This window comes from Dendrobates tinctorius, unplaced genomic scaffold (assembly GCF_039654945.1).
Source record: "Dendrobates tinctorius isolate UK_male_01 unplaced genomic scaffold, ASM3965494v1 ptg000410l, whole genome shotgun sequence".
NCBI classification, from domain to species: domain Eukaryota; kingdom Metazoa; phylum Chordata; class Amphibia; order Anura; family Dendrobatidae; genus Dendrobates; species Dendrobates tinctorius.
The window spans coordinates 1,601,212-1,628,291 of record NW_027362074.1 but is presented as its reverse complement, the minus strand read 5'-3'; the positions used below and the strand labels follow the sequence as shown (position 1 = coordinate 1,628,291).

The following is a 27,080-nucleotide window of genomic DNA, read 5'->3' as shown; positions in this document are numbered from 1 at the left end:
ATTTTGAGGCTTTTTTGCAGATGGCTCCAGATACCACCAGGATGGATGATTCTACCCTGGATATGCAGTAGTATCCTCACATGAGGTAATCCGAGCGGAACCACTCTCTCACATGTCGGCACAGGAGGCAGAGGTGAAGGCACTCACTGAGGCGTGTAGAGCCGCTGCAGGTAAAGTCGCTAATATTTACACTGATTCGAAATATGCATGGGGAATAGCCCATGATTATGGCCCTATCTGGAGAAGCAGAGCGCTCCTTACATCAGCCGGTCAGCCCATTAAGAATGCAGAGCTGGTGAAACAATTGATGGAGGCATTGATGTTACCAGTCCAGGTTGGCATTGTCAAGGTAAAAGCACACACAAAGGTGACTCCGTGGAGGTAGAGGGCAACAGAAGGGCAGATGAGGCTGCTAAAGTAGCACATGGCGGCCTAGGAAGCAGTGGACGGTGGCGGGGAGTCAGCGTATTCCAGCCACACTGAGCCTAGATGTCCTGAAATCCCTCCAGCAACAGGCTGCCCAAACAGAGAAGGTACACCGGGGGAGACTGGGAGCGGAGCTGAACTCAAACGGAGAATGGGAGAATAAGGATAAGTTGTGCCTACCGAAGTCCCTGTTCCTAATCATAGCGCAAGCAGCACATGGCCCCACTCACACCTCAAAAAGACACATGTGTGCCATGGTAGATGCCTTCTGGATTGCTCCTGGTTTCAGTTACGCAGCCGCGAAACTAGTACAATCATGCCTCATCTGTGCACAGCACAACCCAGGTAAAACAGTCCCTAAGAAAGCGACACCTAGGCCTCTCTACCCGTTTCAGACACTGCAGATTGACAACACACAGCTACCAAGGTAGGAGTGTATGCAAATGTCCTAGTATGTGTAGATCTCTTCTCTGGTTGGCCGGAAGCCTATCCGGTAAAATATGCAAATGATAAAATGACTGCAGACAAACTGATGAAAGAACTTATCTGTAGGTATGGTGTCCCAGAAGCCACAGAAACAGATAGGGGTACACACTTCACGGGAGAAATAATGAGGGAAGTCATGCAGGCCCCGGGTGTACAGCAAGCATTTCATACACCATACAGGCCACAAAGTAGTGGGAAAGTGGAAAGACTAAATGGGACATTTAAACAGAAAATTCAAAAGGACATGGCAGAGACAGGAAAGAGCTGGGTAGAGCCATGGCAGACACAGGAAAGAGCTGGGTAGAGCCATGGCAGAGACAGGAAAGAGCTGGGTAGAGCCATGGCAGAGACAGGAAAGAGCTGGGTAGAGCCATGTGTTATGAATGGGTCACGAGGAGGAAAAAGCAAAACAAGCTAAGTCCGGCCGTGACGCCTCGTCACGGCCGGAGGACTGAATAAGCCTAAAGCAAGAAAAGAGAAAACTAACTGCCCCAGAGCAGACCCCAAAGGAATAGACAGTCCCCACACGTATTGACGGTGAAACAAGATGAAGGCACAAACACAGGCAGGAAAATAGGCTGAGCAAATGATGGGGCCCAAACTAACTAGACAGGAAAGACACTGTCTGCAAACTGCAAAAAACCCTACAAACAATGTCCAACACTTCTGATAGCAAAATTAACCCTGAAGTCACTAGACTTCTCCCACTATATCAGCACTCTGAAATATTCTGAGACAGAGCAAAAAGAGACCAAACTAGTAAGGGACAAAAAGCTAATTGGCAAAATAATGATAAATAAGAGTGGAAATTCAGCACAGCCCCCAGCCGGGGCTGGCTGACCACACAAAAAACTGAATAGACCAACAAAATCAAGTGTGAACATTAGCAGAAAAACTTAGCTTTAGATGACTGGAACAGAGCTGAAAACCAAGAGCTGACAAGCCAGAAGGAATCACCAGCAACTGAATAGGGCGTCGGCTGCCTTAAATCCAATCTGAGAATCCTGAGGTCCAATCGTCATCCTCATGTGGCAGACCTCCACAGATCAAACCAGCCTCACCACCTCCTATCACCACCAGAGGGAGTCTGGAAGGGGAACTCCCAACTGGTGAACCAGAGAATGAACTCACAACAGTACCCCCCCCCCCTGAGGAGGGGGTCACCGAACCCTCATCCACGCGACCAGGCCGATCAGGATGGGCCCGGTGAAAAGCACGAACCAATCTATTGGCATGAATATCGGAGGCAGAGACCCAAGAATTATCCTCCTGACCATAACCCTTCCATTTGACCAAATACTGGCGTCTCCGTCTAACCAAATGAGAATCCAATATTTTCTCTACCTCATATTCCACATTGCCTTCGACCAACACAGGGTCAGGAGGTGCTGCCATAGGAACCACTGGCTCAATAAACCTCTTCAACAGAGATTTGTGAAATACGTTATGGATCTTGAACGTAACTGGAAGAGCCAATCGAAACGAAACAGGATTAAGAATGTCCAAAATCTTATAAGGACAACTAAATCTTGGCTTAAATTTAGGAGATGCAACCTTCATAGGAATATTCTTAGACAACAACCAAACCATATCACCCACTTTAAACCGGGGACCAATGGTCCTATGCCGGTTGGAAAATCGCTGGGCCTTTTCCTGAGAGAGTGACAACTTATCCACCACTTGGTCCCATATCTGCTGCATTCTCTTAACCACAGTGTCCACACCTGGGCAGGACGAAGGTTCCACTTGCCCTGAAGAGAATCGAGGCTGAAACCCAAAATTACAGAAAAAGGGTGACATCAAAGTTGCAGAACTAGCTCTATTGTTCAGTGCGAATTCGGCCAAGGGCAAAAATGAGACCCAATCATCCTGATCAGCAGATATAAAACATCTCAAATAAGACTCCAAGATCTGGTTTGTTCTCTCAGTCTGTCCATTGGTCTGGGGATGAAACGCGGAGGAGAAGGATAACTGAATTCCCAGATTGGAACAAAAGGCTTTCCAGAATCGGGAAACAAACTGGACTCCTCTGTCGGACACAATGTTCTCAGGAATCCCATGTAACTGAACCACCTGTTGTAAAAACAAGGGCACCAACTCAGCGGAAGATGGCAACTTTGGGAGTGGTACAAGATGGACCATCTTTGAAAATCTATCACAAATTATCCAGATAACAGTCATTCTCTGAGAGACAGGAAGATCAGAAATAAAATCCATTGAGATATGGGTCCATGGCCTCTTGGGCACCGGCAAGGGCATCAGCAACCCACTAGAACGAGAACAGGGTTTAGATCGAGAACAAGTCCCACAGGACTGTACAAAATTCCTGACGTCACGAGATAAGGCAGGCCACCAAAAGGATCGACTCACCAAATCTCTGGTACCAAAAATACCTGGATGACCAGCCAATGCGGAGCAATGAATTTCAGACATCACTCTCTTTCTCCACTGGTCAGGAACATACAATCTTCCCATAGGGCAACGCTCAGGTTTATCCTCCTGAAATTCTTCCTGGGCGCGTCTCAAATCGGGCGAAATGGCAGAAAGAACTACCTAGGATGGTAATAGGCTCGGTCACACTAAGAGAATCGGCAAAGAAACTCCTAGAAAGGGCGTCTGCCTTAACATTCTTTGTGCCCGGAAGAAAAGAGACCACAAAATTAAAACGCGTGAAAAACAAGGCCCATCTAGCCTTTATAGGATTCAAGTGTTTGGCCGACTCCAGATGAATCGAAATTGATCACAAGAATTTTTGTGATCGGTGAGGACCACAACTTGATGTCTAGCTCCCTCCAACCAATGTCTCCACTCCTCAAATGCCCACTTCATGGCCAACAATTCCCGATTCCCCACGTCATAGTTACGTTCAGATGGGGAGAACTTTCGAGAAAAGAAGGCACAGGGATTCATCTTAGAAGTCACAGGGTCTTTTTGGGACAAAACGGCTCCTGCACCAATCTCTGAAGCATCTACCGCCACCTGAAATGGAAGTGAGACATCAGGTTGCCGTAAAACTGGAGCTGAAGTAAATCTCTGCTTAAGCTTCTGAAATGCTGAGATAGCCTCAGAAGACCAATTCAGCACCCTTCTTGGTCAGATCAGTCAGTGGTTTGACAATACCAGAAAAATTACCTATAAATTTACGATAGAAATTAGCAAAACCCAAAAACTTCTGGAGGGCCTTCAAAGAAGTAGGCTGAACCCAATCATAAATGGCCTGTACCTTGGCCGGGTCCATTTCAATAGTCCATGGAGATAAGATAAATCCCAAAAATGAAATCCTCTGTACACCAAAGAGGCATTTTGATCCCTTAACAAACAGGGAATTCTCCCTCAAAATCCGAAACACAGTCTGGACGTGTTCCACATGAGAATCCCAATCACTAGAAAAGATCAAAATATCATCCAGATAGATGATCAAAAACTTATCCACAAAGTCACGGAAAATATCATTCATAAAGGACTGGAAGACAGAAGGGGCATTAGTGAGCCCAAAAGGCATCACCAGGTACTCAAAATGTCCCTCCGGAGTATTAAACGCCGTCTTCCATTCATCCCCGTGCTTGATGCGAATAAGATTATACGCCCCCCTGAGGTCAAGCTTAGTAAACCAGCAGGCACTCTTAACTCTGGAGAATAAATCAGACATCAGAGGTAACGAGTACTGATATTTAACCGTCATCTTGTTAAAGGAACGAAAATCAATACACGGTCTTAATGAACCATCTTTCTTGGCCACAAAAAAAAAACAAAAAAAAAACAAAACAGCACCTAAAGGTGACGAGGATGGTCTAATATGACCCTTCTCCAACGACTCCTTAATATAGGATCGCATAGCATCATGTTCGGGTACTGATAAGTTAAAAAGCCGACCCTTGGGAAATTTACACCCAGGCATCAACTCAATTGCACAGTCATAACTCCTATGAGGAGGCAAAGACGCAGACTTACTCTCACTAAATACATCAGAAAAATCGGCCAGATAATCAGGAACATCATGAAACTGAGGAGAGGTGGAGAAAACAGGAGCGTCCCTAAGAACACACTGACAACCCCAACTCACCACAGACCCAGATTTCCAATCCAAAACTGGACTATGAGTTTGCAACCAAGGAAAACCCAGAACAATAGTATCATGCAAATTGTGCAGCACCAAAAATTTACAATTTTATTGTTGGTCTGGGGCAACTCGCATTGTCACCTGGGTCCAAAACTGAGGTTTATTCTCCGCCAAAGGAGTAGCATCAATACCCCTCAAAGGGATAGGTGTCCGCAGAGGCGTCATGGAAAAACCACAACGTTTAGCAAAGTCCAAATCCATCAGATTCAACGTTGCTCCTGAATCCACAAAAGCCTTAGTGGAAAACCTGGATAAGGAGCAGATCAGAGTAATTGCCAAAAGGAACTTAGGTTGTATACTGCCCACAGCAAATGTGTGTGCAAAAACGTTTCTCTCGTTTTGGGCAGACAGAAATAGTATGAGGGGCGTCTCCACAGAAAAAACACAGCTTATTACGCCTTCTAAACTCCCGACGCCGCGCCCTAGACAAAACCTCATTACATTGCATAGGTTCAGACGTTTGTTCAAAAGGTGGCAGCGCCTCCCGTGTAGTTTTACGTTCACGTAAGCGCCGATCAACTTGAATGGCTAATGACATAGAATCATCCAGACCAGAGGGAACAGGAAATCCCACCATAACATCTTTTACGGTCTCTGATAAACCCTTCCGAAAGAGAGCTGCCAATGCACTATCATTCCATGTAGTAAGGACCGCCCACTTTCAGAATTTTTGACAGTATAACTCTGCAGAATTCTGACCCTGGTTTAAGGTTTAATGCCAACAGGGTTCTCTCAGCTTGATCAACAGCATTAAGTTCATCATACAACAACCCCAAGGCTTGAAAAAATGCATCCACATTAGTCAGAATAGGATTTTCAGGTGTCAGAGAAAACGCCCAATCATGGTGATCACCGCGCAGCAAAGAGATGACAATTTTAACCTGCTGTGCAGAGCTCCCCGATGAATTAGGCTTCAAGGCCAGAAATAATTTACAATTTTTCTTAAAATTCAGAAATTTAGACCGATCCCCAGAAAACACAACAGGAGTAGGGATCTTAGGTTCAGCAGCATGTAACTGAATGAGGTAGGTGGAAATTCCCCACACTTCAGCAGCAAGTTGCTCTACACGATCAGACAATTGCTTAATCTCCATTAGGGAAAAAAAATCCTCCTACGGCCCCAGAGAAAAAAAAGGGGAAAGAAAAAAAAAAAAAAAAAATTCTGACACTTTTCTTTTTCACAACTCTTCCCTGCTTTTGAGTACCCTAGAATCTGCGGTATGGCTGGTGATTCTGTTATGAATGGGTCACCCAGGAGGAAAAAGCAAAACAAGCTAAGCCACAGAAAACCAGAGAGGTTGGTAACTATGCAGATTGCAGATCCCTGATCCTAACCACACAACTAGCAGCAGCCGTGGAGCGTGCCTACGACGTTCCTAGACGCTTCGTCACGGCCGGAGGACTAAATAAGCCTAAAGCAAGAAAAGGAAAAACTAACTGCCCCAGAGCAGACCCCAAAGCAATAGATAGCCCCCACACATGTATTGACGGTGAAACAAGAAGAAAACACAAACACAGGCAGGAAAATAGGCTGAGCAAATGATGGGGCCCAAACTAACTAGACAGGAAAGGGAAGACTGTTATGATTGAGTCACCGTAGGAGGCAAAAACAGAAATGCTAGCTAAGTCCAGAAAACCAGAGAAGTTGGCAGCTATCGGATTCCAGACCCCTGAACCTATCAACACAACTAGCAGTAGCCGTAGGGGGTTCCTACGATGCCCTAGACCCCTCGATCACAGCCGGAGAATTAAATAGGCCTAAAGAAAGAATGGGGAAATCTAAACTGCCCCAGAGCAGACCCCAAAGCAATAGGCAGCCCCCAACATATAATGACGGTGAAGCAAGATGAAAATACTAACACAGACAGAAAGATAGACTGAGCAAAGAGGGGCCCAAGCTAACTAAATAGAAAAGGACAGGAAGGCTGCTGTCTGCAATCCGTGAAAAACCCTATGAAAATAAGAGCTAACAGACTGACAGTGAAAAAGGCCCTGAAGACGCTAGGCTTCAAAAAAGCTATGTCAGTACTCAGGAATATACTGAAGACAGAGCTACAGGCAAAAGGAGATTCAGCTCACCCAGCAGGGAATGGCAGAATACTGAAATGCAAGGAAAACAAAAAACAAAACAAAAAGATAACAGGCAAAACAGAAACTTAGCTTTAGAGGAGCAGGAATCAGACTGGTGTCCTAGAAGTCCACAGAGAAATCACCCGCAGGGCAGAAGGGCGTCGGCAGCCTTATATCCAGTCCGTGACTCCACTCAGCCAGTCCATCCTCATTAGACTCAGGTGCCTGATAATCAGGCTCATTACCTTCCTTCACCAGAATAGGGAGTTCACCAGACCCCAGCGACGAAGGGGAAAATGAACTCACAACAGAAGACACTGTCTGCAACCTGCAAAAAACCCTACAAAAATCATGTCCAACACTTCTGATAGCAAAATTAACCCTGAAGTCACTAGACTTCTCCCACTATATCAGCACTCTGAAATATTCTGAGACAGAGCAAAAAGAGACCGAACTAGTAAGGGACAAAAAGCCAATTGGCAAAATACTGATAAATAAGAGTGGAAATTCAGCACAGCCCCCAGCCGGGGCTGGCTGACCACACAAAAAACTGAATAGACCAACAAAATCAAGTGTGAACATTAGCAGAAAAACTTAGCTTTAGATGACTGGAACAGAGCTGAAAACCAAGAGCTGACAAGCCAGAAGGAATCACCAGCAACTGAATAGGGCGTCGGCTGTCTTAAATCCAATCTGAGAATCCTGAGGTCCAATCGTCATCCTCATTCTCAGGTGGCAGACCTCCACCGATCAAACCAGCCTCACCACCTCCTGTCACCACCAGAGGGAGTCTGGAAGGGGAACTCAACTGGTGAACCAGAGAATGCACTCACAACAGCCATGGCAGAGACAGGAAAGAGCTGGGTAGAGCCATGGCAGAGACAGGAAAGAGCTGGGTAGAGCCATGGCAGACACAAGAAAGAGCTGGGTAGAGCCATGGCAGACACAGGAAAGAGCTGGGTAGAGTACTTGCCTCTTGCACTCTTTTCAGTCAGACACACTCCAAAGGGAGACAAGCCTGTCTTTCTATTTGAAGTCCTGTTTGGTAGTGCACCAAAGACTGGTCTGTACTTCCCACAGGTGCTACAAATGCAGCACGGTTCTATGACAGCCTACGTCCAGGCCTTAATGTGGTGCCTAAACATGTGTTCTCATTCATTCCAGATCCTAATGCCAGTGCAGATGTGCACCAGCTGAATCCAGGTGATTGGGTGGTTATACGCAGACACATGAGAAGGAGCCTGGACCCACGACGGCCCCTTCCAAGTCCAGCTGACCACATCCACCTCAGTAACACTTGAGGGAAAGCCCACCTGGATCCACGCCAGTCACTGCAAGAAGGTCCTGTCAACAGCAGAATGACTGTACTCCTCATCACCTTGCTGGCAGTGACAGGGTTACTGCACTCTACAGAGACACAGGACAAACTCTTAAATGCTGACTGGGACAACAAACTTATTCGGCATCATGCTCTTCTTATAAAGGACATGGAAGGACAGAAACCGAAAGACTGTTGGATCTGTACACACAGCCTTGTATCTGCGAGGACTATGCCGTACTTGGCCTTACCTCTGGAGCCACGGGAGGTATTAACCCCACACTGCATACACAATGAGACTTGGACTCAATCTAGGTTTTGGGGAAAATATGTGCCCTGTGATATATCTGCCTCATTGGCTATAATCGGATGGGCCGCTAATCCCTGGTTTCAGTTTAATATAATGCGGCCTAAAGGTACAAATGTGGTGGCGGGAATATGATTCAGATGTCGGAAATATGGTCGCCAGGAGGAGGACTGAAATCCCTCACTCATACCCCATTCCCAATGATGGACTGTGGTTCAGTCTTCAACACACTGGAGCAGACACCTGTGGTGAGGACAATAATTGCTTCCGCATATACACTCGCGATCAAACACAGGTTAATGAGACGGTGTACCAAGATGCTGTTGAAGGCTGTAAATCATCTACGGGTAAAATAATAAGGAAAGAAAGGGGTAAATGTACATCTGGTGTAATGAATAATACTCGGTGCGCCCATAAGCCTATGTCAGGACTTGTGAGGTTATACTAATGTATACAGACCCCGGGTCACGTCTGTGTTCTCCATGAAGGAGTATTCTTGGTTTGCGGACATCGTGCCTACAGGTGGGTGAGTCCGGACATAAGAGGGGTCTGCGCCGTTGCCAATCTACCCCCAGCCGCTGTCATAGATCCTCATAGTAAAATAGACACTGCAGCAGTCCCAATTCACACCCTGTATAGAAGGGCTGCAGACAATAAGCCCCGGCCAAATGGTAGGCCGCATTTAGTAGAACATATTATAGTACTAGATTACCTGACAGCAAAAGAAGGAGGAATGTGTCAGATAATGTGCGCCACCTGTCGTAATTATATCGGCCCTGCTGGCAATCTCCAGATCAGGGCCGGTATAGACAAAATAGGTGAACTCAGAGACCAATGGTTAAAGCAACACAGTGCAACCAGAGACCCCTGCTGGGGTAACACATTCTCTTTCCTAAATCCAGCAAGTTGGTTTAATGGCCTTGCAGGATGGATATTTGGCATTGTACAGACTTTTTTTTTTTTTTTTTTTAAATTCGTTTATTGAACTTCAGGACATAAAACATGTACAACATACAATTGGCCCATGTTAATAAACATTTTCCACAGAGCATACATGTTTCCATCCATTATTAGAATATAAAGCCAAATAATTATACACTATTTTTTTTTCTTAAAAGAACACAGTAGTATTATACATAACCTTCCCAGTATGCGCAGAGGACAGTTGGTTATATAGCATAAAACATGTATATCAAACAAATCACACAAGCCTTTTAACATATTATTCGGATGAGGAAATCTAATCAGAAATTCCTAAACTAAACTACAACAACCACTACATCAACCTATACCTACTATTTCGCAGCCTAGCATCCTGCAGCATATTATCTCGTATGTAATGTGTAAGGTGGGAGGAGTTCCACCTTCCCCAAATCTTTTCAAATTTACCCAGGCATCCCCTGTATTGGTATAACGTGCGCTCGTATGGAATAATCGAATTCACCAAGTCAACCAAAATTCTAAGAGAGGGGGACAAAGTTCCCATCCACCGTAATGCCAGTACCTTCCGTGCCATAAACAGCGTCTCACGAAGGAAGACCCCATCATATCGATCCCAGATCTCCTCATCCCAGACCCCAAACAAGCAGACCAGTGGCTCCAGAGGGACCGGGGCCTGTATTAGGGATGACGGTAATGATGTCACCTCTCCCCAGCAATGCAGGACCGTGGGACACTGCCATACCATATGAATAGAATCTGCGTCTGGAGCGTGACACCTTAAACATTCTGATGACTGGTATCGGCCCATCCTCAAAAGTCTTGTCGGAGTCAAGTACGACTGGTTGATTATATATAATTGTATCATTCTGTTGTTACTAGATGGTGATACTCCGATCGGAGATTCCAGAATCCCCCCCCACTCCTCGTCCTGCGTATTAAGGATGAGCCGATCCCACTTTCTGCTGACAGAGCTTATGGCAGATTCTGCTCCCGCTGACAGCATGTATGTGTATGAAGAGCAGATGAGACCCTGAGGGCCCTGCGGTTTGAGGATTCCTATCAGAGGCAGAGATGAAATAGTACGGCCCACAGCCCTACATCTTACATGCGATTGAAGAGCCGATCTCAGTTGTAATTAGTGGAAGAATTGGGATCTTGGGATATCATGCGTGACCCGTAATTACTCAAAAGACTTCAAGGTCCCCTGATCATATAAGCCTCCCATCGAAGAGACGCCATGTTGAATCCAAAATTCAGTGGACGGGTGTTTAGCAATTCTGGAAAATAATCATTATTCCACAGGGGCATTTCGGCTATAAAATCTTTAAACCCAGACACTTTCTTGATTTGCCTCCATGTTACTTGTGCCAATCGGAGCAGGGGCAGCAGACGAGGGGCCATTAGTTCTTTCTACCTCAAGAAAACCCAGTGGGCAATCAGTCTGTGCAGCGTGAAGCAGGTGACTTTCAGAGTTGGGGATGTAGCTACCCGGCATCCAGTTACTTATAGCTTTAGCTTGCCCAGCCAAATAATACAGGAAAAAATCTGGTAGCGCCGCTCCGCCTCCCTTTTTAGGTCTTTGTAAGGTGGCCAATTTAAGTTTGGGCCTAGTTTTCCCCCATATAAAAGACGTGATCTGGGAGTTAAGACTCACGAAGAAGGATCTGGGCACCATCACAGCACTGTGCTGAAGGGAGAAGCTGAGCTTGGGAAGCAATAACATTTTAATCAAGTTAATGCGTCCGGCTACAGACAGCGGAAGTTTGCTCCAGGATGTAAATTTAATTTTAACTAGTTCCAGCATTAAGTTGTGAATCAAACGCACTGATATATAGACACCCAGATATTTAAAATTAGATACAATAGACAGTGAGGAGAGAGCCCCCAGCTGCGGCATCGAGACATGAGAAAGGGGTAACAGAGCCGACTTCTCCCAATTTATATATAAGCCTGAGTATTTACTAAATCTGTCTATTAGGGCTATCACTTGCGGCAAAGTTTCTTCGACTTCATCCATGAAAACCACCATATCATCAGCATATAGACCTATTGTGTCCACTTGACCCGCCACACCGATTCCCTTAATGCCAGGGGAAGACCGTATACGGATTGCCAGTGCCTCAATTGTAAGAGCGAAGAGGGCGGGGGAGAGGGGGCAGCCTTGACGAGTTCCCCTATGTAATGGAAAAGACTCAGACAGAGTTATTTACTATGATACGGGCCTTGGGTTTCATATATACTGTAGTATTTTGATCCACTTTATAAATTTATCACCAAAACCAGATCTTTGCAAGCAAGCGGAGAGAAAAGGCCACTCAAGAGAGTCAAAAGCCTTGGCGGCATCTAACGACGCCAGTGCCCATCTGTTGTAGGGTATTAGGGAGCTATATTGGACTACTGACTGCACCCGTCTGATATTAATGGAAGTGCTCTTACCAGGCATGAAACCCGTTTGATCAGGATGTACAAGGTTCAATATAATTGAGTTCAGCCTGGTAGCTAGGATCTTAGTAAAGATTTTACAGTGCCTACAAGTAGTATTCAACCCCCTGCAGATTTAGCAGGTTTACACATTCGGAATTAACTTGGCATTGTGACATTTGGACTGTAGATCAGCCTGGAAGTGTGAAATGCACTGCAGCAAAAAAGAATGTTATTTCTTTGTGTAATTTTTTTTTAAATTGTGAAAAGTTTATTCAGAGGGTCATTTATTATTCAACCCCTCAAACCACCAGAATTCTGTTTGGTTCCCGTAAAGTATTAAGAAGTATTTCAGGCACAAAGAACAATGAGCTTCATAAGTTTGGATTAATTATCTTTTTTTCCAGCCTTTTCTGACTATTTAAGACCCTCCCCAAACTTGTGAACAGCACTCATACATCGTCAACATGGGAAAGACAAAGGAGCATTCCAAGGCCATCAGAGACAAGATCGTGGAGGGTCACAAGGCTGGCAAGGGGTACAAAACCCTTTCCAAGGAGTTGGGCCTACCTGTCTCCACTGTTGGGAGCATCATCCGGAAGTGGAAGGCTTATGGAACTACTGTTAGCCTTCCACGGCCTGGACAGCCTTTGAAAGTTTCCTCCCGTGCCGAGGCCAGGCTTGTCCGAAGAGTCAAGGCTAACCCAAGGACAACAAGGAAGGAGCTCCGGGAAGATCTCATGGCAGTGGGGACATTGGTTTCAGTCAATACCATAAGTAACGTACTCCACCGCAATGGTCTCCGTTCCAGACGAGCCCGTAAGGTACCTTTACTTTCAAAGCGTCATGTCAAGGCTCGTCTACAGTTTGCTCATGATCACTTGGAGGACTCTGAGACAGACTGGTTCAAGGTTCTCTGGTCTGATGAGACCAAGATCGAGAATTTGGTGCCAAACACACACGTGACGTTTGGAGACTGGATGGCACTGCATACGACCCCAAGAATACCATCCCTACAGTCAAGCACGGTGGTGGCAGCATCATGCTGTGGGGCTGTTTCTCAGCCAAGGGGCCTGGCCATCTGGTCCGCATCCATGGGAAGATGGATAGCACGGCCTACCTGGAGATTTTGGCCAAGAACCTCCGCTCCTCCATCAAGGATCTTAAGATGGGTCGTCATTTCATCTTCCAACAAGACAACGACCCAAAGCACACAGCCAAGAAAACTAAGGCCTGGTTCAAGAGGGAAAAAATCAAGGTGTTGGAGTGGCCTAGTCAGTCTCCTGACCTTAACCCAATTGAAAACTTGTGGAAGGAGCTCAAGATTAAAGTCCACATGAGACACCCAAAGAACCTAGATAACTTGGAGAAGATCTGCATGGAGGAGTGGGCCAAGATAACTCCAGAGACCTTTGCCGGCCTGATAAGGTCTTATAAAAGACGATTATTAGCTGTAATTGCAAACAAGGGTTATTCCACAAAATATTAAACCTAGGGGTTGAATAATAATTGACCCACACTTTTATGTTTAAAATTGATTAAAATTTAACTGAGCAACATAACTTTTTGGTTTGTAAGATTTATGCATCTGTTAATAAATCCTGCTCTTGTGTGAAGTTTGAAGGCTCTAACTTATTTGCATCTTATCAAACCTGCTAAATCTGCAGGGGGTTGAATACTACTTGTAGGCACTGTATAGTCCACATTCACTAACGATATGGGACGGTAAGATCCACATTCCAGGGGGTCCTTCCCCTCCTTCCTAAGCACTATAATATTGGCCTCATAAAAAGAATCAGGCATAGACTTCCCTTCCCAAATTCCTCAAAATACCTTCACCAGAATTGGCACCAATATATCCCGGTATTTCCTATACAATTCAGTGGGGAACCCGTCTGGTCCAGGGGCCTTTCCAGAAGCCATGCCCATTACGGCATTTTCTCTCTCTTCCGCGGTGAATGCAGCGTCCATAAGGGCTCGTTGTTCAGGGTCTAATGTAGGGAATGTCACATCTGATAAGTAATCCAGGCACCCCAAATTAGCAAAGTCACTTTTAGATTCATATAGTAATCTGTAGTAATCGTAAAAACAGCCAAGTATCTCCTCTGTCGAAGACCCCAGTAAACCATCCGCCCTACGAATCTGCAGTATTGTATTGGAGGTGTTGTGCTGGCACACCAAATAGGCCAAAAACTTACTTTCCTGGTTTCCCAGTTCAAAATAAGATTGACGGGTGAAAAATAGTTTACGCTTAGATTTAGTGTCTATGTGCTGGGCGTACAACCTCTGGGCAGCCAACCACTCAATCCTATTGCCACTAGTTTGGTTAGATATATATGTAGCCTCTGAGTCTTTCAATCGTCGCTCCATTTCCTCATCCTCCCTTGAGGTTACCCGCTTAATATAAGAGATCGTGGAGGACAGGCAGCCTCTCAAGTATGCCTTAAGGGCATCCCAAAATAAATTGACATCTTGAGGTTCCGGATGAGACTCGATGAAACAATGCAATTGATCGATCGTTCTATCGGGGGATACTATTAACTTCAGCCAGAAAGGATTCAACTTCCAAACTATCCCCTTGTTTAATTGTCCATATTTAAGCTTAAGGATGACCGGGCTATGGTCTGAGATCCCCCTGGTACCGTGCTCTATGCTATCCACCCACATCGCCAGACCGCTGGAACCAAATATGTAATCTATGCGCGATAGAGAGCGTTTAGTGGACGAGTGACAGGTATACTCTCTTAATTTAGGGTAACGCATCCTCCACAGATCCAGCAACCCGCCCTCCCCCATAAACAGTGATAGCGAAGTTGTAGTCATTCCATCATCCAGTCTCAATCTATCAAGGCAGTTGTTCATAACCATATTGAAATCTCCCATACAGATAACATCCGCATCTGGGTAATCCAGGGCAAAACTCATTGCCCTCTGAAGAGACATACTAGCCGGAGGGGGGTTATAGACACCTAGGATTACATATTCCCTGGCATTTATCAGTGCATGCACGAAAACAAAACGACCCTCAGGATCCCTCCGAGTCTCCCATCTAACGTCTCTATGTACCAACAATGAAACCCCTCAGAGTAGCTAGTGTGGAATGAACAGACCATTGTACCCAAGGCTTCTGCACACTCCGAACAGTATCCCTGGTCAGGTGCGTCTCCACCAAGGCCACAATGTGAGGGTGGTAATGTCTGACCTGCGAAAAAACCTTAATCTTTTTCCGAGGGGTTTTTATACCCCTCACATTCCATGTCATACAGATCAACTCAGACCCCATGTGTTACTCCGCTGATTATGTGGCACATCATTACCCAGGTAAAATTTAGAGACATCTCGTAAAAATGAAAAGTGTCGTTGGCTGCGAATATTACCTAAAAAACATATAAAATCACAACAAAGAAAAAACAAAGTAAATAAACAACAAACAGTATGGGAGCAACGTCCTGCACTCCCGTCATGAAGCAAACAAGGGGATACCGTCACTGAGCACAGTGTCCGGTATGGTTGGTATTGGACGCTGGCGGATAGAGCTCCAATCAGGCCATTGAAGCAAAGGTATTGACCAGCAATATACACACTAGGATTCCTCTGCAGCAGACCCCCCCGTGGGATCGCAGCCATTCAGCCGCCCCCGCCGGATCCGTGAAAAACTGAGTGGAACCCTCATAAACCACTCGAAGCCGGGCCGGATAAATCATTGAGTACATAACATTCCTCACCCGGAGGCTCTTTTTGACCTCCTTGAACTGTGCCTGCTGTTTCTGAAGTTCCATGGAGAAGTCTGGGAAAATCGAGACCGTGGCGTTGTTGAACTTGATGGGGCTTTTCTGCCGTGCCAAACGTAGAGCCACATCCCTGTCCCTGCAGTTAAGGAGACGTGCCAGAAAAGGTCTAGGTGGGGCTCCAGGAGGAAGAGGCTTAGTGGGGACTCTGTGGGCCCGCTCCACCGCAAATGTCGAAGAAAACTCGTCTCCCAAAGTAGTTTTGAGCCAATCTTCCAGAAACTGCTCAGGGTGTTGACCCTCCGAACGTTCCGGGAGCCCAATAATTCGGATATTATTCCGACGCATTCTGTTCTCCAGGTCATCCGCTTTCTGCCTCCATGCATTCATAGAGCCTGCCACCTTCATTAACTTGGCTTCCATAGGTGTGATGGTGTCTTCTACCTGAGATACCCGTTTCTCCACCTCCGTAATGCGGCCCCTCATGGCTTGCATATCTTGTCGGAAGCGTCCCACCTCAGTGTGCACGTCCTCGATCTTCCCAGTTAGAGATGTCCTGGTCAAGGCGATGGCCTGCATCAGTTGTTCAGACGCCTGTTTGAGGGTTAACTGTTGTGAGTTCATTCTCTGGTTATCCAGTTGTGAGTTCTCCTTCCAGACTCCCTCTGGTGGTAACAGGAGGTAGTGAGGCTGATTTGATCGCTGGAGATCTGCCACCTGAGAATGAGGATGACGATTGGATCTCAGGAGTCTCAGATTGGATTTAAGACAGCCGACGCCCTATTCAGTTGCTGGTGATTCCTTCTGGCTTGTCAGCTCTTGGTTTTCAGCTCTGTTCCAGTCATCTAAAGCTAAGTTTTTCTGCTAATGTTCACACTTGATTTTGTTGGTCTATTCAGTTTTTTGTGTGGTCAGCCAGCCCCGGCTGGGGGCTGAGCTGAATTTCCACTCTTATTTATCAGTATTTTGCCAATTACCTTTTTGTCCCTTACTGGTTTGGTCTCTTTTTGCTCTGTCTCAGAATATTTCAGAGTGCTGATATAGTGGGAGAAGTCTAGTGACTTCAGGGTTAATTTTGCTATCAGAAGTGTTGGACATTATTTTTGTAGATTTTTTTGCAGGTTGCAGACAGTCTTTCCTTTCCTTTCCTTTCTAGATAGTTTGGGCCCCATCGTTTGCTCAGCCTATTTTCCTGCCTGTGTTTGTGCCTTCATCTTGTTTCACCGTCAATACATGTGTGGGGGTTATCTATTCCTTTGGGGTCTGCTCTGGGGCAGTTAGTTTTCCCCTTTTCATGCTTCAGGCTTATTTAGTCCTCCGGCTGTGACGAAGTGTCTAGGAACATCGTAGGCACGCTCCACGGCTACTGCTAGTTGTGTGGTAGGATCAGGGATCTGCAATCTGCATAGTTACCAACCTCTCTGGTTTTCTGTTACTTAGCTTGTTTTGCTTTTTTCTCCTCGGTGACCCATTCATAACAGTTAATTCCTCTTGCTCACTCTCCTCCTCGCCTCCAGAAGGGCAGCTTTTACGCTGAGCCTGTGAAGGGTTGGTTTTAAGGGGTTTTGCGACGTCAGAATGGTCTATTCTAGCATATTCTTTCAGCCTTTCGGCCGCTCCCGTTCCCTTAGAGCAGCTCATTTTAACAGCAATATGGTACGGCTGGTTATGAAGAACAGTACACTGGAGACCTCTATTATAGGCGTAGCAGGGCTCTCATATAGTGACAGCAGAGCCCCAAAGATAACGCAGATCTGTAAGGCCACGCAGGAAAACAATGTCCGGCTCCAAGGAGCAGACGAGGGCCCTTATAACCGGGGGGGGGGAGGAGACCACGGCGCCCCACAAGACAGCAGTCAGGAAGGAACCCAGGCCCTTAAAGTAATAGCACCAACAGGCTAAGCGATATAGCGAAAAGGAGGAAAGCGGGGCCAATCTTTCAGGGCACTCACCGCTTGCCCTCCACAGTCCTTGAAGGATATGTGCTCACCCGTCCGTCAGCGCTGCAGCAATGGGGACCAGCAGCGCGTCTCACCAGCAGCGCGTGTGCTTCTAAGATGGCTGCCGTCCCCGCAGGCCGTCCCAGCCTCCAACCACCACCAGCACACGGGAGTCCAGCAGCACTCTCCCAAGGGGGGGCCCAGGAGCGTCCGGCACAAACACCAGGGAGGGTTGTCAAGACGCCAGTGAGGGGGTACGGGGCTCACGCTCCAAAGCTCCCACCGCGTGTCTCCCCGGGAACCAGAAGACTCCCGGGAACCAGGAAAGCAAGTTGGCCGCAGCTAAGTGGCGGTGAGATTGCTGGATAAGCAGGATAATTACAGGATAGCAGGAGCTCCGTCTCAGCGCCTCCTCCTGGCTCACTACATCGCCACGCCCCCGCCATTGTACAGACTTGTATGCAAATTTTGTTGTTTTGCTTATTGTTTTATGTAGCCGTAAAAGCGCTAATATATGTATTACTTAAGCTACTGAATAATGTATGCCTAAAAAAAGAATCTAAGGCTGAACCTTCTGTAGTGTATCAGACCCCAGTGACCATTGCTGATGGGGAAAGTGAGTGTCCACACTGAGGGTGGATGGGCGAAGCAGGTAGGAAGCCCCCTTATGGGTACTAGACCCATAAGACAGTAGCTCCTTTGTGGACATCAGCTGACCCTGTGGCAAAGGTTATACCATTTACAAAAGGGGAAATTGATATAGAAGAGTTAATGGTTTGCTTTTATATCCCTTTAATTACCTTTAAGACTTCAATTGCCTTTAGCCTGTTACTGTTCTTATGACACTGTAGACTAGAAGTCTCTGTTTCAAGGAGACTATACTTGTTATCATATTTGTTCTCAACAACATGTTCTGGGTACATGGTACGACCCTGAGGGGTGGGGGGGGCTACATGAGCCACATAGACCTACATTTGTTGTAAATGGTATAAAATATTGCCTTCTGCTGCGTTACGTCAGATAAAGTGATTTGACCATGGCTCGTGGGTGTTGTGTCACTTTGTCTCCAAGCGCTTGTGAACAGAAAGGCGAAACCTCATAATCCGGCCTCACTGGTGATCTGGCATAGCTGACACTTAGTCAGAACACAAAGCAGCTACGACAGTGCCAACAATTTTGTCCAGCCCATTTTTGGGGTTTTAGGTGAAATTGTCTAATTTGCCTTTTCTTATGTTTTTTGTGTTGGTCCAATACACACAAAGAAAACAAACTCAAGTATAACAAAACATGGGGAATTACAATAACATCCTGGGAGAAAACTTAATTTTCTGTAACAATTTCAAAGGTGCCAACACTTTCAGCCATGACTATGTCTATAGGGGATCCAGTAAGAGACACGTCTGTCTGATCTGGGAGCGTCATAAGGCAGGTAGTCGGGTTCTCTCATAGGACTTTAGTGTAGTCACCATACAGCACCCACCCAGTGGAAGCGTCCCTACCTGCAATCACACGCAGGACGCGCCTCAGATCGTCCTGGCCGGGAAACATGGCGTTATCCAGAGAGAGCTCAAGAAGAGAGCGAGACGCCATCAGCACGGACACGAGGCGCTCCACCTGTACGGGGTCCTGAGGGAAGCGGAGCTCCAGTGTCTGCAACCGATTCTCTGCAGAGAGAGCGTAACAAGGCATGAGTGAGGCGACAGAATGGCGGCCGCCCCGAGGGGCCCTGACCCCAGCAGAGGATGACACACCTGCACACGGCACCGTCGCCTCCACCACTCGCGCCCACTCACTGGGACTCTCCAGGTCGTAGCTCAGTGACAGCAGCTGGAGTTGCGGGAAGATCCTGAGGATGGTATGCGCCAGCTCCAGCATGGGCACAAAGGTGGTGAAGTCACTGAGGGAGAAGACACGGAGGCAGCAGCGGGGGTCCCGGGACAGCGCAGACAGCGACTCCAACACCAGCTGAATATTGGCTCCAAGATCTGAGCAAAAGAGAGAGAGTAAAACAACCTGCATGCTACGACTCTGTGTTACAAGGCAGTGCCAAAGGGGCAGTGCACCCCGACAAGCAGATCAGCGGCAGTGCTGAGAGCAGCCCACGAGACCCGGTATGCGCAGGAAGCAGCCCACAAGACCCGCCATTTGCTGAGAACACCCCACAAGACCCGCCATATACCGGGAACACCCCACAAGACCTGCCGTATACAGAGCACACCCCACAAGACCCGCCGTATACAGAGCACACCCCACAAGACCCGCCGTATACAGAGCACACCCCACAAGACCTGCCGTATACAGAGCACACCCCACAAGACCTGCCGTATACTGGGAACATCCCAAAAGACCTGCCGTATACAGAGCACACCCCACAAGACCTGATGTATACAGAGAACACCCCACAAGACCTGCCGTATACAGAAAACACCCCACAAGACCTGCCGTATACAGAGCACACCCCACAAGACCCGCCGTATACAGAGCACACCCCACAAGACCTGCCGTATACAGAAAACACCCCACAAGACCTGCCGTATACAGAGCACACCCCACAAGACCCGCCGTATACAGAGCACACCCCACAAGACCCGCCGTATACAGAGAACACCCCACAAGACCTGCCGTATACAGAGAACACCCCACAAGACCTGCCGTATACAGAGCACACCCCACAAGACCCGCCGTATACAGAGCACACCCCACAAGACCTGCCGTATACAGAGCACACCCCACAAGACCTGCCGTATACAGAGAAAACCCTTCATGACCTGCCGTATACTGGGAACATCCCAAAAGACCTGCCGTATACTGGGAACACACCCCACAAGACCCGCCGTATACAGAGCACACCCCACAAGACCTGCCGTATGCTGAGAACACCCCACAAGACCTGCCGTATACAGAGAACACCCCACAAGACCTGCCGTATACAGAGAAAACCCTTCATGACCTGCCGTATACTGGGAACATCCCAAAAGACCTGCCGTATACTGGGAACATACCCCACAAGACCTGCCGTATACTGGGAACACCCTACAAGACCTGCCATATACTGGGAACACCCCACAAGACCTGCCGTATACTGGGAACACCCTACTAGACCTGCCATATACTGGGAACACCCCACAAGACCCGCCATATACAGAGAAAACCCTTCATGACCTGCCGTATACAGAGAACACCCCAAAAGACCTGCCGTATGCTGAGAACGCCCCACAAGACCCGCCGTATACTGAGAACACCCCACAAGACCTGCCGTATACAGAGAAAACCCTTCATGACCTGCCGTATACAGAGAACACCCCAAAAGACCCGCCGTATGCTGAGAACACCCCACAAGACCCGCCGTATACTGAGAACACCCCACAAGACCTGCCGTATACAGAGAAAACCCTTCATGACCTGCCGTATACTGGGAACATCCCACAAGACCTGCCGTATACTGGGAACATCCCACAAGACCTGCCGTATACTGGGAACACCCCACAAGACCTGCCGTATACTGGGAACACCCCGCAAGACCCGCCATATGCTGAGAACACCCCACAAGACCTGCCTTATACAGAGAACACCCCACAAGACCCGCCGTATACAGAGCACACCCCACAAGACCTGACATATACCGGGAACACCCCACAAGACCTGCCATATACTGGGAACACTCCACAAGACCCGCCGTATACAGAGCACACCCCACAAGACCAGCCGTATGCTGAGAACACACCACATGACCCATCGCATACAGAGAACACCCCACAAGACCTACCGTATACTGATAACACCCCACAAGACCTGCCGTATGCTGAGAACAACCCACAAGACCCGCAGTATACAGAGCACACCCCACAAGACGTACCTTATACAGAGCACTCCCCACAAGACCTGCCGTATGCTGAGAACACCCCACAAGACATGCCGTAAGCAGAGAACACCCCACAAGACCTGCCGTATGCTGAGAACACCCCAAAAGACCTGCGGTACACAGAGCACACCCCACAAGACCCGCCGTATGCTGAGAACACCCCACAAGACCTGCCGTATGCTGAGAACACCCCACAAGACATGTCGTATACAGAGAACACCCCACAAGACCCGCCGTATGCTGAGAACACCCCACAAGACCTGCCGTATGCAGAGAACACCCCACAACACCTGCCGTATACAGAGAACACCCCATAAGACCTGCCGTATACTGGGAACACCCCAAAAGACCTGCCGTATGCAGAGAACACCCCAAAAGACCTGCCGTATGCTGAGAACACCCCACAAGACATGTCGTATACAGAGCACACCCCACAAGACCCGCCATATGCTGAGAACACCCCAAAAGACCTGCGGTACACAGAGCACACCCCACAAGACCCGCTGTATGCTGAGAACACCCCACAAGACCTGCCGTATGCTGAGAACACCCCACAAGACATGTCGTATACAGAGCACACTCCACAAGACCCGCCATATGCTGAGAACACCCCAAAAGACCTGCGGTATACAGAGCACACCCCACAAGACCTGACGTATACAGAGAACACCCCACAAGGCCAGCCGTATGCTGAGAACACCCCAAAAGACCTGCGGTATACAGAGCACACCCCACAAGACCTGACGTATACAGAGAACACCCCACAAGGCCAGCCGTATGCTGAGAACACCCCAAAAGACCTGCGGTATACAGAGCACACCCCACAAGACCCGCCGTATAAAGAGAACACCCCACAAGACCTGACATATACAGAGAACACCCCACAAGACCTACCTTATACAGAGCACACCCCACAAGACGTACCTTATACAGAGCACACCCCACAAGACCTGCCGTAAGCAGAGAACACCCCACAAGACCCGCCGTATACAGAGCACACCCCACAAGACCCGCCGTATGCTGAGAACACCCCAAAAGACCTGCGGTATACAGAGCACACCCCACAAGACCTGACGTATAAAGAGAACACCCCACAAGACCTGACATATACAGAGAACACCCCACAAGACCCGCCGTATACAGAGCACACCCCACAAGACCCGCCGTTTGCTGAGAACACCCCAAAAGACCTGCGGTATACAGAGCACACCCCACAAGACCTGCCGTATACTGGGAACATCCCACAAGACCCGCCGTATACTGAGAACACACCACAAGACCCCCTGTATAGTTTGCAGAAATCCTTTGCTCAGACCTTACGCCTGCTCAAATTTCCTGCTTCCAGCACACGACAACACGATGCTGCCGCTCATTTCCCCCCATTTGCGCTATCGTCACGAGCGGCACTGATGGTGGGTGGCCTTTGAGCTCTGTGATGCAGCAGAGTTTGAGGTGTGATCCTCACCATTGTAAGCCATGGTCAGCCGTTCTAGGGCAGTCCAGGAGCACAGCAGGTGGCACAGAGAGCGGCAGGAGGATAAAGTAAGGGGGACGTTGTGTAGATTCAAAGTTCTGACACTTCGGTAGTGGATGTCTCCCAATAATGGAGACGCCCCGACACCCACCTTCTTTTCAGGTGGCGTCTCAGGGGTGTTGCCCTCCCCCAGGGTGGTGGAGACATTAAAGATGAAATCATACAAGTCATTGTGATCAGAGGTGTGGCCCCTCGCGGGGCCTTTGGACGCTGGATCCAGTCCTGCCTGTGAGGTAGAGGATGACGTCCTGTCTGGGGGCCTGTGGTGAGCCGTTCCCTTCCTGGACAGGGGGCTTCCTGCAGACTGATTCTCAGGAGGCACGGTGCTCTGCTCAGAGGGACTGCCAACATTCTGGCTGATATTAAGGGGCTGCAGGCTTAACAAGGCACTTAGGCCGCTACTATCCTCCGTGCTGCCCGGGGGTACGCAGCTTCTGGGGTCTCCTCCAGGCTCAGTGTCGTGGGTGGTCTGGCGGCAGAGGCTACAGGATGAGTCAGGGTCAAGCTCCCAATACCCAGCGCTGATTGTCAGGATCAGGACCAGCAGCTGGTTGTCAGGACAAGGCCAGGACAACACCGACACCTTGGTCACCCGCCCGTGGTGGATGAGATGGTGCAGGAGCAGGCGCAGGGACTTCTGCGTGCCGGGATCAGAGGAGCGCAGGTGCAGGAACTTCAGTGTCTCCACAGACTGGGCGAGGCACTCCAGAACGGTGGGGGGCAACTCCGTCACCCCCTGCTGCTTGTTACAGATGGTCAGCTCCGACACATGGCGTGAGCTGTGCATAAGTGGGGAGAAGCGGTGGTCGATCAGGCGGCGGTCAGACGACACGTCCAGAATCCCGCGCAAAACATTGTGGAAGAATGCCTCCAGGAATTTCTTCCTCCAGCATGTCACCGTCTGCAAGAAAAGATGGAGGAAAGTGTCAGCGGCCACTAATTAATACCCACACTGTGATGGAGAGGGCAAGGAGGAGAGGACAGGCCACAACCCATGACCGAGGAAGAGGAAAGCACAGGCCACCACCCTCCACCAAGGAAAAAGAGAGGGCAGTCCACCACCCCCGACTGAGGAGGAAGAGGGAAGGCCACCACCCCCGACCGAGGAGGAAGAGAGGGAAGGCCACCACCCCCGACCGAGGAGGAAGAGAGGGAAGGCCACCACCCCCGTCCGAGGAGGAGGCAGAGAGGGCAGGCCGCTACCCCCCCGACCGAGGAGGAAGAGAGGGAAGGCCACCACCCCCAACCGAGGAGGAGGTAGAGGGCAGGCCACCACCCCCGTCCGAGGAGAGGGCAGGCCGCTACCCCCCGACCAAGGAGGAAGAGAGGGAAGGCCACCACCCCCAACCGAGGAGGAGGTAGAGGGCAGGCCACCACCCCCGTTCGAGGAGGAGAGGGCAGGCCGCTACCCCCCGACTGAGGAGGAAGAGAGGGGAGGCCACGAGGCAGAGAGGGCAGGCCACCACCCCCGACCGAGGAGGAGGCAGAGAGGGCAGGCCGCTACCCCCCGACCAAGGATGAGAGGGCAGGCTGCTACCCCCGACCGAGCAGGAAGAGAGGGAAGGCTGCCATCCCCGACTGAGGAGGAGGCAAAGAGGGCAGGCCACCGCCCACGACCGAGGAGGAGGCAGAGAGGACAGGCTGCCACCCCCGGACCGAGGAGGAGGCAGAGAGGGCAGGCCGCTACCCCCGGACCGAGGAGGAGGCAGAGAGGGCAGGCCGCTACCCCCGGACCGAGGAGGAGGCAGAGAGGGCAGGCCGCTACCCCCGGACCGAGGAGGAGGCAGAGAGGGCAGGCCGCTACCCCCGGACCGAGGAGGAGGCAGAGAGGGCAGGCCGCTACCCCCGGACCGAGGAGGCAGAGAGGGCAGGCCGCTACCCCCGGACCGAGGAGGAGGCAGAGAGGGCAGGCCGCTACCCCCGGACCGAGGAGGAGGCAGAGAGGGCAGGCCGCTACCCCAGCGACCGAGGAGGAGGCAGAGAGGGCAGGCCGCTACCCCCGGACCGAGGAGGAGGCAGAGAGGGCAGGCCGCTACCCCCCCCCGACTGAGGAGGAGGCAGAGAGGGCAGGCCGCTACCCCCCCCCGACCGAGGAGGAAGAGAGGGCAGGCCGCTACCCACCGACTGAGGAGAAGGAAGAGGAATGGGCAGGCCACCACCCCCGACCGAGGAAGAGAAAGAGAAAAGGGCAGGTGTGACGGGGTATGCGACAGAGCAGGAAGAGACACCAGGCTGATAAACAATCCAACGAGATTTACTGGAACAGGGAACTGGGGCAACACAAATGAAAGTAACTCTGCAGCATTTGTAATTAGTCCATGTAGTGAAAAATTTATCGGTATGGAAGTATGACTGGCAGTAATTACCATCTGTTCTAGGCTGCAGGTCTCACAGCACATGTTATCCTGAGAAGGCAGTCTCCTGTCTCCAATCTGGTCAAGAGGCTTTACCGAGAACCACAAAGTGGAAACAATTCACCCCTTCTGGCTCTTTTGAATAGAGATGCCAATTACAGCCTGACACTATCTATCTATGAGAGAGGTTACACAAAGAGTTTCAGAGAAAAATAATGCATTCATTGGTAGAGTAGCCATGGTCCAGCCACAAACCAGCAATTAGAATATGAACATGAGCGGCTGGTCTAGAAATCGCATCTCTAGAGTAAATCTATAATTAGGCCTACACACAAAGAAAGATGTTCACATGTGGGGGCAGCCTGGAAAGCTGGTGTGATCCATTTCATATCCCCCCTCCCTTGGGGACAGAGTACCAGACTGCAAAGTTCGATATTTCTGTAAGTTTTCACCCTTTTATTTTATCGCTGTTTTGCATATTTGTAGGTCAGTTTTTATTAGCATTTTTATATCCTTGTATTGTAAGCACTGTACCTTATATATTAAAGCTTAAAACTTTAATAAGTCTGAGCCTTGTTGCTCTAAAGAATCCATAGCCTTAACCCCTTGCTGACAGCTGACGGGATAGTACGTCAGCAGTCAGTACCCCCACTTTGATGTGGGCTCCGGCGGTGAGCCCACCTCAAAGCCGGGACATGTCAGCTGTTATAAACAGGGGACACGTGCCCGCAATAGGCGCGGGAGGAATCGTGATCCGCCGGCACCTATTAACTAGTTAAATCCCCCTGTCAAACGCTAACAGTGGGCATTTAACTAGCGCTTCCGGCGCCCAGCTGCATATGAGCACATAGCCGACCCCCGTCACGTGATCAGGGGTCAGCGACGCATTGCCATGACAACCAGAGGTCTCCTCGAGACCTCTATGGTTGATGATGGCGGATTGCTATGAGCGCCACCCTGTGGTCGGTGCTCATAGCAATGCTGTATTTCTGCTACATATAGGCCATCTGAGCATCACCTCTATGTAGCAGAGGCGTACAAAAAGCAAAGGGAAAGCAGCATATCTAAGCATGGGAACGCCACCCTGTATAAAGGAAAAGGTAAATTTTATTCAAACATGAATCTCAGACACATACACAAAACAGCAAAAGAAACACAATGTCACAAGCAGCTTGTCTCAGACAACGTCATCGTGTGTGGGCCGACAGCTCTGTATCTAGGGACTGCAAAAAACCGCTATGCACGGCATCATGGAAACCAAAAAATGTGTCTAGATGTATAAATGCCTAAATGTAGCACACGACCGCCAAGGAAGGCAAATACCTGACCCCAAGGTACAAGGCAAAAAAAAACCTTTATACCTTCAAGGTCAAAAGGACCACAAGAATTTAGGCACACAAATATATAACGCTGAAGAAATGCTGGAAGTAGCGAGTGGGGGGAGCAAGGCCCCACACGTATCGCCACACACAGATGAGGCGCTGTACAAATGCGCGGGCCACATATCTATACAGTGCAATCACATAGGTTACATAATTAATCGAAAGCTAATACTGACCCACGAGGCGAAGA

The 27,080-nt window shown here is 49.0% G+C and overlaps 1 protein-coding gene across 6 annotated transcripts in view; it reads right to left on the bottom strand.

Moving 5' to 3' along the window:
• Window positions 1-27,080, bottom strand: part of LRRC41 (leucine rich repeat containing 41) — an 86,761-nt gene that overhangs the window by 40,298 nt on the left and 19,383 nt on the right. For 4 of the 6 annotated variants that reach the window (XM_073563945.1, XM_073563942.1, XM_073563944.1 and 1 more), the window contains 3 exons: window positions 23,086-24,055; window positions 19,510-19,743; window positions 19,258-19,422 (listed from right to left, as the gene is read on the bottom strand). In XM_073563945.1, coding sequence (XP_073420046.1) covers window positions 19,258-19,422; window positions 19,510-19,743; window positions 23,086-24,055 — 1,369 coding nt within the window. Of the gene's footprint in view, window positions 1-19,257; window positions 19,423-19,509; window positions 19,744-23,085; window positions 24,056-25,520; window positions 25,803-27,080 lie in introns of those variants that run through there. The other 2 variants (XM_073563946.1, XM_073563943.1) reach the window with 2 other exon arrangements.